At 39.9% G+C, this 14,756-nt stretch overlaps 1 protein-coding gene across 11 annotated transcripts in view; it reads right to left on the reverse strand.

The window, feature by feature from the left end:
• Positions 1–13,941, reverse strand: part of rnf6 (ring finger protein (C3H2C3 type) 6) — a 52,833-nt gene extending 38,892 nt beyond the window's left edge. The window contains exons 1-3 of one of the 11 annotated variants that reach the window (XM_078222160.1): positions 13,862–13,939; positions 11,848–11,944; positions 8–140 (exon numbers count right to left, since the gene is read on the reverse strand). Coding sequence is in view for 7 of the 11 variants with exons in the window: in XM_078222154.1 (XP_078078280.1) it covers positions 58–99 (42 nt within the window). In the remaining 4 variants the exon portion in view is untranslated. Of the gene's footprint in view, positions 1–7; positions 141–397; positions 3,269–11,847; positions 11,945–13,035; positions 13,059–13,581 lie in introns of those variants that run through there. The other 10 variants (XM_078222154.1, XM_078222156.1, XM_078222152.1 and 7 more) reach the window with 10 other exon arrangements.
• Positions 13,942–14,756: the final 815 nt, after the last annotated feature.

The following is a 14,756-nucleotide window of genomic DNA, read 5'->3' on the forward strand; positions in this document are numbered from 1 at the left end:
CTCTTACCAGGCAGGCAGACTGCCTATTTGAACCTTGATGCTATAGATGATCATCACCTGTAGCGAGACTTCAACAGCCGTGTTAGAAGTGTCGTCCATACTTTCTGACAGGTTGTTACTCTACTTGGATCAAGATGAATCTGTTAAAACAAAATAATATTTTTACCTTGTGTTTTTTTAAATGCTGAATGAACTCAAGTTATTACAAAGAAACGATTGCAGATGAAGCAAAATCACTTACTGTGGTTACCAGCAGCAGTGAAAGATACAGGACATTGTTGAAGGACTTGCAAGACTTCCAACCTATACATGCATACTTGTTATAAATGGACTATGAACTTTACAATATTATGTATTTATATTTTGGAAACAATATGGAAATTATTCTATGACTTACCAGATTTCTCAGCAGTTGCAGATGACGAGATGGTGTTGTCATTACGCTTTGGTCTGTAGTGATGAGTTATGATACCTTTAGGTGCTTTCAAGAGTTTTTATAGGTGGCATTTTGTGATGGCCAGCTGGAACTGTTTGCTGATTTTTAAGATCATTCATTATGAAAATCTGATCGATGTTCCGAAGCTTTAAAAATGTTAACTTCTCAAATCGACTAGGGTTGATTACAATCCATATGTGAAAAAAAAAGAACCCAACGCCAGATATATGGTAAGAGTGCCCTTGGCATCAAGGCAGGATTTTTCTTAATGTGGCATCAAGAAGCCCTGGTAAAATTGAAGGTAATGAAAACAGGAACTCCATTGGCTGGAGTCATACCTAGCATAAAGGAAGATGTTTATGGTTCCAGGGATCGTATCATCTTTGGCACAGGGCATTGCTGCAGGAGTTCCTCAGAGCAGCATCTCAGGCCAAGCATTTTCTGTTGGTTATCAATGACCTTCACTCCATCATAATCTCAGAAGTGGTGGTGTTTGCTGATGATCACACTGTATTCAGCTTCATTCACAACTCTGATAGCGAACAGTCTGTGCCCACACACAGCAAGGTGTGGTATCAATCAAGCTTGGGTTGATAAATAATAAGGAACATTTACGCCATACAGGTGCAAGGCGATGACTAACTCCAACAAGTGAGTGTAACTTGACATTCAATCGCATTACCATCGCCAAAACTACAATCATCATCCTGAGAGTCATAGCGACCATATAAATACTTTAGCTAGAAGGTCAGAGCCTGGTACCTCCTGATTCCCTAAATCCTTTCCATCATCTACAATGCGCAAGTCAGGAGTGTGATGGAATACTCATCACTTGCCTGGATGATTGCCGCTCCAATGGCCTACCTAATCATGGGAGTATTTGTTCTATACAAACTGCAGTGATTCAGGCACCAGCTCATCTCCATCCAGAGGACAATTTGTGATGAGCAATAAATGATGGCCATATCCCAAGAATGTATAAAAAAAACTAACCAGTGCTGCAGATCATGGTGATATATTTTTTTAATACAAGGATTCCTTGTGTTTGAATGATTAATTTTCAAATTCCATCCCTAAAACTTGGCTTAAATGTGGTTTCCTGGATCATCCTACAGAAGCCACTATTCATATTATTGCCATTCCATCAAATTGTGTCACTTGTGGTAAAGCTCTTTTGTCGATGCCCAAAAATGTAACTAATGTCAGCTATTTGATTGGATTAAACTTCATTTTATTCTTGGAAGTAAACATGGTGCAACTTAAATGCAAGTGACACTGCAAAACTGCCTAAAACTTATTATGCCAACAGTTGTCGTAATTCTTATTTGCCATCCTCATGTCATTGACACATTACACATAACCATGGTTATAATTGGATTTGAGATATTTGCAATTTGAAATTTAATCAGAAAGATGAAGGACAAAATTTAAGATTACATGTTTGACAAGTAGAAAATACCAACCAAGCTGGAAATTTATAGGTGTGAATGTTTAAGGAAAAAAAAGAATTGCATTTATATACCATATCTTCAGGAATATTCCATAGAACAGTCAATGAATAACTTTTATAGTCACTGCCACAAAAGCCAAGTATCTCATTGTGTCCATAACAAAGATCCAATTAAATATAATTATCAATTTTTGGCTGTATTTAGCTGCAGGAAGAACATTGGGAAAACTCCATTGCTCTTCTTTGGATAGTGCTATTGGATCTTTTATGTTTAGCTGGCCGAAAAGGTAAGAGTCTGCAGCTGGCATCTTAATTTGAAAACATCAACTTTGACAATGCACTGAAGCATTACTCTACGTCATGTTCAAGTCTTGGCACAGGGCTTGGATCCACAATTGCCGAGACCACACAGTATAATGAATTTTACCGAGCCACTGTCATTGAGGTGTTAAAAATAGAGGATTCACTTTCCAACTCCTTCCTTGGGGTTTGGTCTCCCTTAAGCTTTCAAACCATATGAAACAAAAACAGCTGTTTCACAAAGTGAGCTGATATGTCCGATACAAAAGCTATTATCATCAGTAAGAATACTATTTCAGTTTTGATTTTGAGAAGGTAACACAGATGAAAAGGTCTCAATTTCCTATTCAAAATGGAAGTGAAAGTGATTCTTTGGCAGGAAATCCTGGATGATCCTAAAGACTGTTTGAAGTGTTGCAAATTAAAATGAGATTGATTAATAACCAGTGCCAGGTCTCTCAACTTCTATAATTTGACAACAGAGCTATCAAAAGTGCAACCTTCCACAACAGAAACTCAAGATTGCACAGGCTAAAAGTACACCAACCTATACTAAACAAATTGAATTCCCAATTTGTGATGAGCTCCAATGGCTAATCCTCATTTGTCAAAGCAAGCAGCCAATGGGACAGAAAATAAGAACTTGTATTTACATAGCATCTTTCACAACCTCTGCACACCTCAAAACCTTTAAAGCCAATGAAGTACCTTTGAAGTGTATGCGCTATTGTAATGTAGGAAGTATGGCAATCAATTTGAACACAAATGGCACTTGCTTAGCAATAACCTGCTCACGGATGATCAGTTTGGGTTCCATCAGGGTCAATCACCTTCTGGCCTCATTACAGCCTTGGTTCAAACATGGATGAAAGAGCTGAACTCTGCCCTAGATATCAAAGCCGCATTTGACTGTGTGGGGTGTCAAGGAGATCAACAGAACTGGAGTCAATGGGAATCTGGAGAAAATTTTGCACTGGTTGGAGCCTTATCTAGCACAAAGGAAGATGGTTGTGGTTGTTAGAGGTCAATCATCACAGGACGTCATTGCAGAAGCTCCCAGGGTAGTGCCCAAGGCCCAACTATCTTCAGCTGCTTCATTGTAGATCAGAAGTAGGGATGCTCACTGTACAATATTCAGCACCCATTTGTGTCTCCTCAGATACTGAAACAGCAACATGTCCAATGTAGTAAGACCTGGAAAATATCCATGCTTGGGCTGACAGGTGGCGAGTAATATTTGTGCAGTTTGGTATAATGTGAAGAAAGATGTGAAGAATGTTTCAGATGTTTTTGAGATCATTTTTTTAAAAAATAAATGTTTATTAAACAATAGAACACTTAAGTCAATTAGAAATCCACTTAAATACCTTAATGGCTGTACACAACATCTTCAAATTTACCCAATTCCAAATCCCTCTACTTTTCCTAGCTTCAGAGCCAAATCTTCCCAAAGACAAAACACTCCATAGGTATAGGCAAAATCCAGCAATGGTTACCACACCAGGCACTTGCATCTTTCAGGGTTGCTTCTGATTTAAGACAGAACAACTGGCTTTCTCAAATATGTTTCTCTCCAAGCACAGCTTGTTAGGAATTGACAGAGCTTCCTGCTGTGGGCCGAATTTTCAAAAACCGCTAACTTGCATGGTGTGAATTTGCCCAATATACTGATTTCCCTTATCTGAACTAACCTTTGCAGAAGTGACTCTAATACCTCCATTTCATGAGTTTATCTTTTAGAATGTAATTGTGAAATTTCACATCTCATCACTTCCTTGAACTTTGAACATCTTTATTTACAGCTTTGACACTACATCGTTACTAACTTGCCCTCGGTAAACATGTGTTCACAGTGTTGCTGGGCTTATCAAATGGACGATAAAGGGAGCATGAGGCTCGAAGCCCTCACTTACCTTGAGGGAGTGGAGAGCATTGGATCTGCAAGGGACACTCTTCTGGAGCGGAGGGTAAAGGTAGTGCAAGGCTCAGGGCCCTCACTTATAAGAAGCTGAGAGCACCGAACCTACAAAGGACAGCTGCCAAACAGCACACTTAGTTTGAAAAATCCAAGAGTGATGTCACAGGAAAGTGGTAAGTTGAATAGTTAGTGAGTAACTGATATTAACATAAATAACTAAACAAGTTAACAGTTAGGGAACAAAGCTAGGAGGATAAAGGAGTAAAGAAAAAGTGAATCTAAGCGCAGAACCAAGTGGTTAAAAGACTAAAGAGCAGAGTGCAAGTTTACATCTCCTAAGGAACTCTAAACAGCTGTTTGAGTGGGTACAGTTAGGTAGGTACTTACTACTAATGTTGGTTATAATTAAGATATCATTGTGATTCATTGTTTATAAGAAATATCTTCTATAATAACAAAGAGGAAAGGAGGGGCCCTAGATGATATTGTTTGATATTAAAAGGATTAATTTAACTTAAGGGGTAAGACATGGCAGGAGAGTTCCAAGCCGTGGTCTGCTCTTCTTGCTCCATGTGGGAAACCAGGAACATTTCCAGTTCCCAGGACCTGCAGCAGTTTCTGGAATCCTGGATTTCGGAGCTGGAGTGGCATCTGGGGATACTGTGGAGCATCCGTGAGGCGGAGAGTATCGTGGGTAGCACCTATAGTGGTGGTCACACTGCAAGGCTCAGATTCCACAGGCAAAAAGGGAATGGGTGACCACCGGGTTGCGCAAGCGGACAAGACAGGCAGTGCAGGATCTCCTGTGGCTATTCCCCTGCAAAACAGATATATCGTTTTACAGGGGAATAGGATAAACACGTAGCTAAAAAAATGGTGTGAGGGGGAGCGTTTCAGGTTCTTGGGGCATTGGGATGGTTCTGGGGGAGGTGAGACCTGTGTAAACTAGATGGGCTACACTTGGGCAGGACCGGTACTTGTTAGAATGGTTGGGAAGGGTTTAAACTAATATGGCAGGGAGATGGGAACCTATGAAAGGATTCAGAGCAGGGGGAATCAAGAAGAAGAGAAAAAGACAGCAAGGAATATAAGAAAATTGATATTCAGATAAATCAAGAGCCAGAATCAGATAAAGATACATTAGAAAATAGTAGAAATGGTTTTGTACCTAACACTTGGAGCATTCGAAATAAAATGGATGAATTAGTTGCACAGATAGATGTAAAGCGGTATGATATAGTTGACATTACGGAGACATGACTCCAAGATGACAAACAATGGGGGCTATTCAGTGTTTAGGAAGGACAGACAAAGGAAAAGATGGTGGAATTGCATTGTTCAAAGAAAATATTGATACAATATTGAGAAAGGATGGTTTTCTGGACTCATGCGTTGAGGAACCAATAAGAGAACAGGTCATCTTGGACTAGATATTGTCCAATGAGAAAGAATTTATTGGCAATCTGTTGGTGAGCAAACCCTTGGGGATGAGTGACCATAATATGATAGAATTCTTTATCAAGGTAGATAGTGAGGGTGTTGATTCTCGTCCAGGGTCCTGAATCTCAATAAAGGTAACTATGATGGTTCGAGGCATGAGTTGGCTATGATGGACTGGGAAACATTACTGAAAGGGCAGTGGACAGGCATTCAACGAACACATAGATAAACTCCAAAAGTTTATTCCTGTTGGCGCAAGAGTGGAAAGGAAATCATGGCCAACCCATGTCTTACAAAGGAAAGAGATAGTATTAGATTCAAAGAAAAAGCATACAAATTGGCAAGAAAAAGCAATGGACCTGGGGATTGGGAGCAGTTTAAAATTCAGCCAAGGGATTAAGAAAGGGAAAAGAGAGTATGAAAGTAAGCTAGCAAGGAACATAAAACTGACTGTAAAAGAAGTTTTGATAGGTATGTAAAAAGAAAAAGGTTGACAAAAGCAAATGTAGGCCCCCGACAGTCAGAAACAGGGGAATTTATAATGAGAAAGTGGTGAATTACGGAGACATGACTCCAAGGTGATAAATGACGGGGGCTATTCAGTGTTTAGGAAGGACAGACAAAGGAAAAGATGGTGGAATTGCATTGTTCAAAGAAGATATTGATACAATATTGAGAAAGGATGGTTTTCTGGACTAATGCGTTGAGGAACCAATAAGAGAACAGATCATCTTGGACTACATATTGTCCAATGAGAAAGAATTCATTGGCAATCTGGTGGTGAGCAAATCCTTGGGGATGAGTGACCATAATATGATAGAATTCTTTATCAAGGTAGATAGTGAGGGTGTTGATTCTTGTCCAGGGTCCTGAATCTCAATAAAGGTGAGATCACTACCACAGAAAATGGTTGAGGCCAAAACATTGTGAGATTTCAAGGAGGAATTAAATATCACTCTTGGGCCGAAAAGGATCAGGCAGGATTGTAGCAGGCAGGATCAGGGTATTAAATTTGATGATCAGCCACGATCATAATGAATGGTGGAGCAGGCTCAAAAGGCCGAATGGCCTACTCCTACTTGTTTTCTATGTCTGTATCAACATATCAAAACATTGGTTCCACCAACTCAGTCAACCTGTCTTTTCTACAGTTTCCTTTTTAAAATATTTTTTAAAAAATCATAACCACCAGAACACATTCCCAATTACTGGATTTCTTTGCTTTTCATTTTATCACAATTCCCTAACAACTTTCCACTTGCTTGGAAAAATGCAGCTCCAACAGCACAAAAAGCTCAACACCACCCAGGACAAAGCAGCCCACTTGATTGGCACCTGATCCATAAATATTCACTCCCTCAACCACCAACACAGTGATAGCAGTGTTTTCCATCTACAAGATGCACTGCAGCAACTCACCAAGACTCTTCAGGCAGCACCTACCAAACCCACAACTGCTACTAAGACAAGGGTGGCAGATGCATGGAAACACCACCATCTGCAAGTTCCCGGCCACTCACCATCCTGACTTGGAAAAACATTGTCATTCATACACTGTCCCTGGTTCAAAATTTTGGAACTCCCTTTCTAACAGCACTATGATTGCACCTGCCTCACACGGACTGCAGAGCTTCAAGAAGGTGGCTCACCAACACTTTCTCAAGAGCAACGAGGGATGGATAATAAATGCTGGCCTAGCCAATAACACCCACATCCCACGAAGGGAAATAAACAGCAAGTCTAACAAAGAGCAATGCAATCATAACTAATGTCTTTAAAATAGATTCTCTAGTTACGGTTTAAATATTGGCCATGGGAGGTGAGAAATTCTCCTATGAAATAATGGCTCTTGAACTTCCACCTGAAGGGGCAGGTAGCGCCTCAGTCTAATTTCTCATCCTAAATGCAGTGTGACTTGAGTGTCATAGGAACATGAGAAATAGGAGCATGCCATACTGTCCCTTAAACCTACTCCACCATTCAATAGGGTCATCTAGCTCAACTCTACTTTCCAACCCCATAACCATAGCCCTGTCAGCTTAGATTTTCTACTTAAGTGTCTGGAATGGGACTTAAACCAACAACCTTGACTCAGTGGCAAGTGCTACCACATAGCCATGACTGACACAGCAACAATTTCAAAGAGCCATAGCTTGAAGCTGATGAGAGAATCTGTCTAAGTAAATAAAATGGCAAACCTGGAACCAAAATTCAGGTCGTAGACCCCTGTTCTGTAAGCATGTGTCTAGGCTCTTCACAAGGGCAGTGCTGGGTTGCTAGCCTAACTGTAGCATTGCAATGCTAGCAATAGCAGCTGCTGCATTATAATTTTCAGTGGTCAGCAACATGTCATCCAAGCACAATTAATTCAACAGATCTTAACCATACTGACTTGGGGTTCTAGAATGGGGGTTGTGCAATTTCACATTGTCAGTTTGCACAAGACTGAGTTTCTGTTAGGCAACGGCAAATTGTCTCCTCCAGGCTCACATTTCTGCTTTCAACTGGTACACTCTGTCTCTCTCACCATGATTAAGTCAGACACATAATCCAGCTCTGCAGGAACCTGGGTCTTCACCCTTTTCTTGCCTGAAGTACTACTTTGTTTGGTGATGCTGAATATCAGTTACTGTCAACATACCCCAGCACTTTAATTTATGTGAATTAATTTGTGCTTTCAGTTCCTCACATCCTTCTGCTCCGGAATGAAAAAGTCAATGGGTGATATTTCCAGCAGTTATTCAAAGAATCCCAAGTGAATAGAAAGGTATATACACACTTAGGGGTTCTTTTCTGACCATCAGCAATCAGGATGCTCTTACTGCACTAAGTATTTAAAGCTTTTTGGTTTACGGTATGGGATTTGGTTTTGACTGTGTTTACGTGCTTTGTTTTCATAGCAGCTAATGGGTTGTTAGGAGACTTGTGTAAAATTTAGTGTGCTCCACTTACCATCTTGGACAATGGATAACTGGTAGATAAGGTGGCATGTGCTCCCAAGTGCAATATTATGGCTTTGCATAGTTCAAGGGAGAATCTTAACTCGCACAAGACCTTTGGCTGAAAATTATACAAAAACATGAGCAATAAGAGTGAATTTTCTGTGAACCTTAAAATAATCTCATATCAAGTCATAACCTGCCCCAAACATTAATCATGAGAGCAAAATCCAATCTACTCCTTTATGACAAGGCCAGAGGCCTTCTAACCATCCAACTGACATGCCTTGACAATTTGAAGAACTACCTTTAACAGCCAATGATACGAGATTCCTTCATCATTTCAAATTCAACCAAATACAGTCTTCAGATTTGCCAAGATTTCATCAGTATGGATTGAAACACAAGTCATACATGCCTCAACAGGATCTTATTCAGCGATCTCAGAAGGGCAGCTACCAGGCGAGAAGTGACTCCTGACATTATTTATTTGTGGTTCTCACTCTTTCCCACTTGCCTAAAGCAGTTATCAAGAATTACTCATGAATACTGAGGGAACTCAGTAATTGTGTAAATCCACTCCTTTCCCTCAAACTAACTCAGTAACCTTTTCCATCTGCACAGTTTGTTCCATTATCCAAGCTTCATGCAAAGGATCCCTATTGAATTTTACATGGATTTTTTTTACTCTATTTACATGAGTACGATGGGTATAGAGGAATATGGGCCAAATGCGGGCAATTGGGACTCGCTTAGGGATTTTAAAAAAGGGCGGCATGGACAAGTTGGGCTGAAGGGCCTGTTTCCATGCTGTAAACCTCTATGACTCTAATTCAGATGTTAACACGCAAAATACCCTCTCCAAACCCAGTGGATAGTTCATTTGGAGTAACAGACTTGTTAACAATCCAGCCACATCTACTAACTCAGAAGTCTCTTTTTGATCACAATTAACAAACTTTTGCTACAAGTGTAATGTTTCTAAGATGGTTATGCTTTAAACTTTTAATTTAAGGTAAATTGGAGTAATGGAGAGAGACATGTGATCTTCTACTAATTTTGCCTGACAATAAGCCGACATCACCTGGTTCCCATGGAGACTTGGAGCCCAGGTCAAGTTCTATTCAAATCCAAGTACCAGCTTTCATACCTAAACAAAGACAGAAGGCCCCACCTGGTCTGGCTTTGGACAGACAGTCTCCCAGGCTGTCAGATTCAGAGACCGAGAACAGAGAGAGAACAAGTTCTGGACCAAGAATGTGAAACAGATACTGCAAACAGCAGGAAAAAGGCTGTTCCCCATTAATCACCAGGCAGGATAGCGGTGGAAGCATGTTCGCTAGTTGAACAGACTGAAGCTGTGGAAATGCCTGAACACTTGAAAGATCTGCCCTGGTGCGGCCGGTAGATGGAGTTGCCAGAATGGGCTTTGCTGCTATTAGTCTATTGGGGGATTCTCAGAAGATTGAGGGAAATGACTTTCAACAGACATTAGGACACAGTGCAAGCCTGTTGGATGCTGGGATTAATATTGGACTGGTTCCTGTAAATATGCCAAATTTGGTTGTGCTAGGAAGTTAAAGGGGATGGGGTATCTTCTCTGAAGCTTAGTGTACTGTAATGTTTAGTCAAAGTTGATTTTAATTTGTTTGTTACAGTAAAAGTCTTAAAACTTGAAACCTTGTTGTGAGATCCTTTGAGTCAGTCACTGGAATTCAAATTTATTAGTCTCCACAGAGATTCTAACAGCAAAAAATTGATTTTGGATCACTCGTGTCCTTGCAGATGAACACAATCGTACCCTTTCAATGGGTTTCTCTTTCTTTTTAGTTATCACACTAGAATACAGCTTAGTAGCAGATTTCTGGCGCCAGGTTATTTGTTGATGACTAAAATGCAAAGGAAATAAATCACTGACACATGATCTACTGTCATGAATACCCCATTGGCAATTGCACAGACCTGATGCCTGGTTTCTTGGTCTGCAATATCCTCATACTAAGTCCTATCAGTCATTCCAACCTGGAAATTATCCACGATTTGGACCAGGATTTGCCCCCATGCAAATTCACAATTACATGACAATCACTGCGCCAAATTGAATCCCGTGCTGACACCAAAAAGTTGCTGAAAATTGATCAAGAGAGCACTGCATCATCTTTGAAGCTGAGGGACTGACATATTGCTACCATGAATCAGAAAAAATGGACAGTGAGGAAATATTTTGTGATGTCATTCAGAAACATGCATAGTCATGAAGGTCTCCCAGAGTTCAGCATCATGCACATAAGAAAATATTTTTAAATACCCAAATGAAAGGCCTTAATCCCTTTAAGACTGCATTTTCCCAGATGCGATTAATAAAACACATCTCAAATCCCACTAGTAGTGAACAGGCCATTTAATATCTGGATCCAGAAGTGTTTCAACTATTTAGTTATCATGAAATCTGATGTAATGGTCATGACTCATCCATAGGTTGTCAAAAAACTGATCCTGAAAAAGGGAGAAAATAAAATCGTCTTTGGGCTTCTTACCATTCAAGAAAGTGATATTCCACCTGGCAAAAAAAGTGACACCTTTGGAGAGAACCTTTACATTTCATGATATAGTACATTTTGCGGCAGCTCATCAATACTCCCCAATACACATATTGAATTAATCACTAACATTTATGCTCATGACCAACAACCTTAAGCATCTTAAGGAACAGAGTTCCCATCCTGCTGCCGCCCATATCTCAAAATAACTTGTTCAAGTGAAATATTGTGCAAAACTAAACCAATATTCCCCTCCAGAATTTATTTTTGTTGTAAAATAAGTTATGAAATTATGCATGAAAGGATTACATCAAGGAACATTAGTAGATTACCATATCTATATTAGAACCTTATATCTACACAGTTGTCAATGTTTTTCCATCATAAATTCTTAATTCCACATTTATGGAAACTACCATATAAATTTGCCACTCTAATTACACTCTCATCCCCACAGCAGAAATGTGGGACTGCTGCAACACCATGGTAGAAGGATGCAATTACAGCTTGCCCAAGTTACATGAGGTTTCATTAGAAATGCGATATAAGAACTTATCATGGAAATACAAAAATAAAGTCAGAATGCATGACTTTAAAATGGAAACCAAATGATGCGAGCTTTCCCTGGTCCAATTATATCCCAGCCACTAAGCACACTTCATCTAAAGATTACATTTTTAATCTTCACTCACTACAAACTCCACAGGTGTTGCCAGACATGCTTAAACATCTACAGTGTTATCCTTTTGTTCCACAGCTCAATCATCATCCTAAAAATCTCCTGTGATATAGATTAGCATTATTATTTTTCAACAGCTACTCACAAATACAGAATGTGCTGCCATTTTCTTCTTGTTATCAAGGACAGCAAAGGTGCCCATGGCATCAGGGTTTCCCTGATTTTCCCCCTTTATGCTGCGCCTAAGGTACATTATAACATGACAAATTAGGGTATTCTTTAATGGATGTTAGACATGAGAAAGTAATGTTTTCAAATAATGTGACCGATGTTTACGGGGGGTGAAAATGACAAATGATGGACATACAGTCAAATAATGCGGCCATACTTATGTTTAATGAAAGCATCAAGATGGGTATATTAAGTTTTAATTCAATGGTTTATGATACAATTGTTCTTCAGAAGATTTAAAAAGCCTTGCACCAATGTAAAACATTGGCAAATACCACAAATAAACTAGACTGAATAAAGAGTAAGGAACTGGGCCATGATGCATAAGCACTGACACACCAGCCTGATTATACTCAATGCCAGAGGATGTCAGGATTCAGAGCAGCAAAAGGAAAATGGCAGCACAATTCAGGATACAAAAGACTCCGTAATTTGCAAAGTCACTTGAAAATTTAAACATCTTAACCTGGAAATGTCATGAAAATAGTTAAGGAAATCACGCATATTTCTTTAGGAAGGCTCCCCAGAGAATTCCTTTGAATGTGAACAGCCAATTCTGCTAATAAATTCAAAGACAAGTCAAACAAAGAATTGCAAGACCTACGCACTGTCATCCAACAAAATGGCTGCTGGTCACTATCACAAGATTAGGTAAATGCTGATTAAAAGGGTACATACAATGAAGTAAGAATTTATGAAAAATAACCATTAAGCTGCAATTTATATACTAGATTTCGTAGTCAGATGAACACGAAGGGCAAACACTAATTTCTAACTTACAGCAAATTTAATTTCTATCCTTTAAATCTCACAGCAAAATGTACTGCACTGTCCCAAATGATACAATTAATCAAAATAAGCAAAAATGATAAATATACATAAAATATTAGGAATTAAATTGGCAATATCCAAATGAGGGGATTGGACATTATGAAACCATTATGAGGAAACTATAATTGAGAGCAGTAATGTCACCCTGTAGTTAGATTGCAATCTTGGAATAATTCACCTATAATAGTAATTGCTCACTGCAACATTTCATATATTCATGCAGTCATTTCAGTTTTGATCATTTTTTATGATGGTTGGGATGCCAACTTACCGAACATTCTTCACATCAAATGTCATTGCAGAAAAAAATTATCTAAACTATACAATCAATGGATGATTGATTGCAAAAGATCTAGAAGACATAATCTATAGTTTTTGGGAGAAAAATCTTTATGCAGCATATGTTGGATTGTCCCAGATTGTTCTGTTTCAGGATAATGAACCTGGTTAGCCCAGACATAAATATGCTGAAAAAGAACATCAGATGACCAAAAAAAATGAAGAGATGGTTTTATTTTCACTAACAATCCATTGACAGTTTTATTTTTTCCAATATTAATCCATTGACACAAACCAGTGGCCCAGCTGCTGTTTGCAGAGTTCACTCTGTCATCGAGACTAAAGGAAATCTAGGTGCTCCGGGCAACTAACTGCAGCAGAATTTAAGATAAAATAAAAACAAAACCACAACAAGAAATATTGAAACGATGATCAAGAAGAAGCTTTTATACCCCAGTTTTAGGCCCCAATGTTACAAACCAAAACTCAACCTAACGTGATAGCAAGCGACAAGGGAAGGATTGACATTCAAACTGACCATACGGAATTCAAACCATCTCTGACGCCATTTTCTGCGACACAACCCAACGAATCAACGTTTAACCGGGGGGGCGGGACTGGACCATCATGTTAGACTGATCCGCAATGGATCCCGAAAAAAAAACAAACCGCTTAACTGGGACTGAAAAACGGAAGGTTGAATAAATGAGCCATCGATGCTTTTGAAATAAATATAGACCTTTGTACTTCACGTTAATAACCCCACCCCCACAGGTAGTCAGTCACACAGCGCCGAATGTGTTAGAGAAAGGCGATACCTCACAGTCGACGCTTCTTCGCCGCTGACACAGATTCGGCTTCACAGCTGCTGCTTCGGTCGTAAACTGGGCAGCCGCGCGTGCGCAGGGAGAGCTGAGCGACTGCAACACGTGACCCTGGCTCAAGCACGAGCCGTCTGGGGATTGTGCCCTGTGCGTGCTCGCGTCCAACAGTGTTGCGCCTCGTTCGTGCGCGCACCCCCCCCCCTCCCTCCTTCCCTCCTTCCCTGATGTGTGCTCAGGCTTCACAAGTTGCAGGTTGTGGTTTCTTTGATTCGTTTTGAGGAACGGCACCGAGAGATTTCATTAATTGCAAGAAAAAAGAGAATGCCCATCGCGACTTTTAAAGTCAGCACAAGAACATTGGAGATAGGAGCAAGAGGAGGACCATACGGTCGGTGGAGCCTGTTACCGATCATCACTGGATGACTTTGGGCTTTTAGCTCCACTTTCTCGCCTACTCCCCATATCATTTGATACCCTGGCAGTTTAAAAACCTGTCGATTCCAGCCTAAATGGATTTAACATAGCATATCCATAACCTGGGATAGCGAATTCCAAACATTCACTCCAGCTCAGACTTAAATGATTGGTCCCTTATCCTGAGATAAAAGATTATGACGCATTTTAAATTCCAAATAGGACACGGGTGCTGGACGAAAGCACTTCAACCATAACTTCCCACAAAGTAAGGGAACCGGTCAAATTGCTTCTTAGTGACTTGTTCACAGTAGCTAGTTCTCTCAGAGTCCTTGCTTGATGAATGCACACTCGGTCGACCATTTCACAGTGGTAAACTAAACCAAGTAAAGTGAAATCGGCCTCATCTACCGACACACTGAGATGTTGGGGATGTCCATCCACCACTTACACCGGAGCACTTAGCCTCACCCGT

The sequence above is a fragment of the Mustelus asterias genome, chromosome 10 (assembly GCF_964213995.1).
Source record: "Mustelus asterias chromosome 10, sMusAst1.hap1.1, whole genome shotgun sequence".
Taxonomy (NCBI): domain Eukaryota; kingdom Metazoa; phylum Chordata; class Chondrichthyes; order Carcharhiniformes; family Triakidae; genus Mustelus; species Mustelus asterias.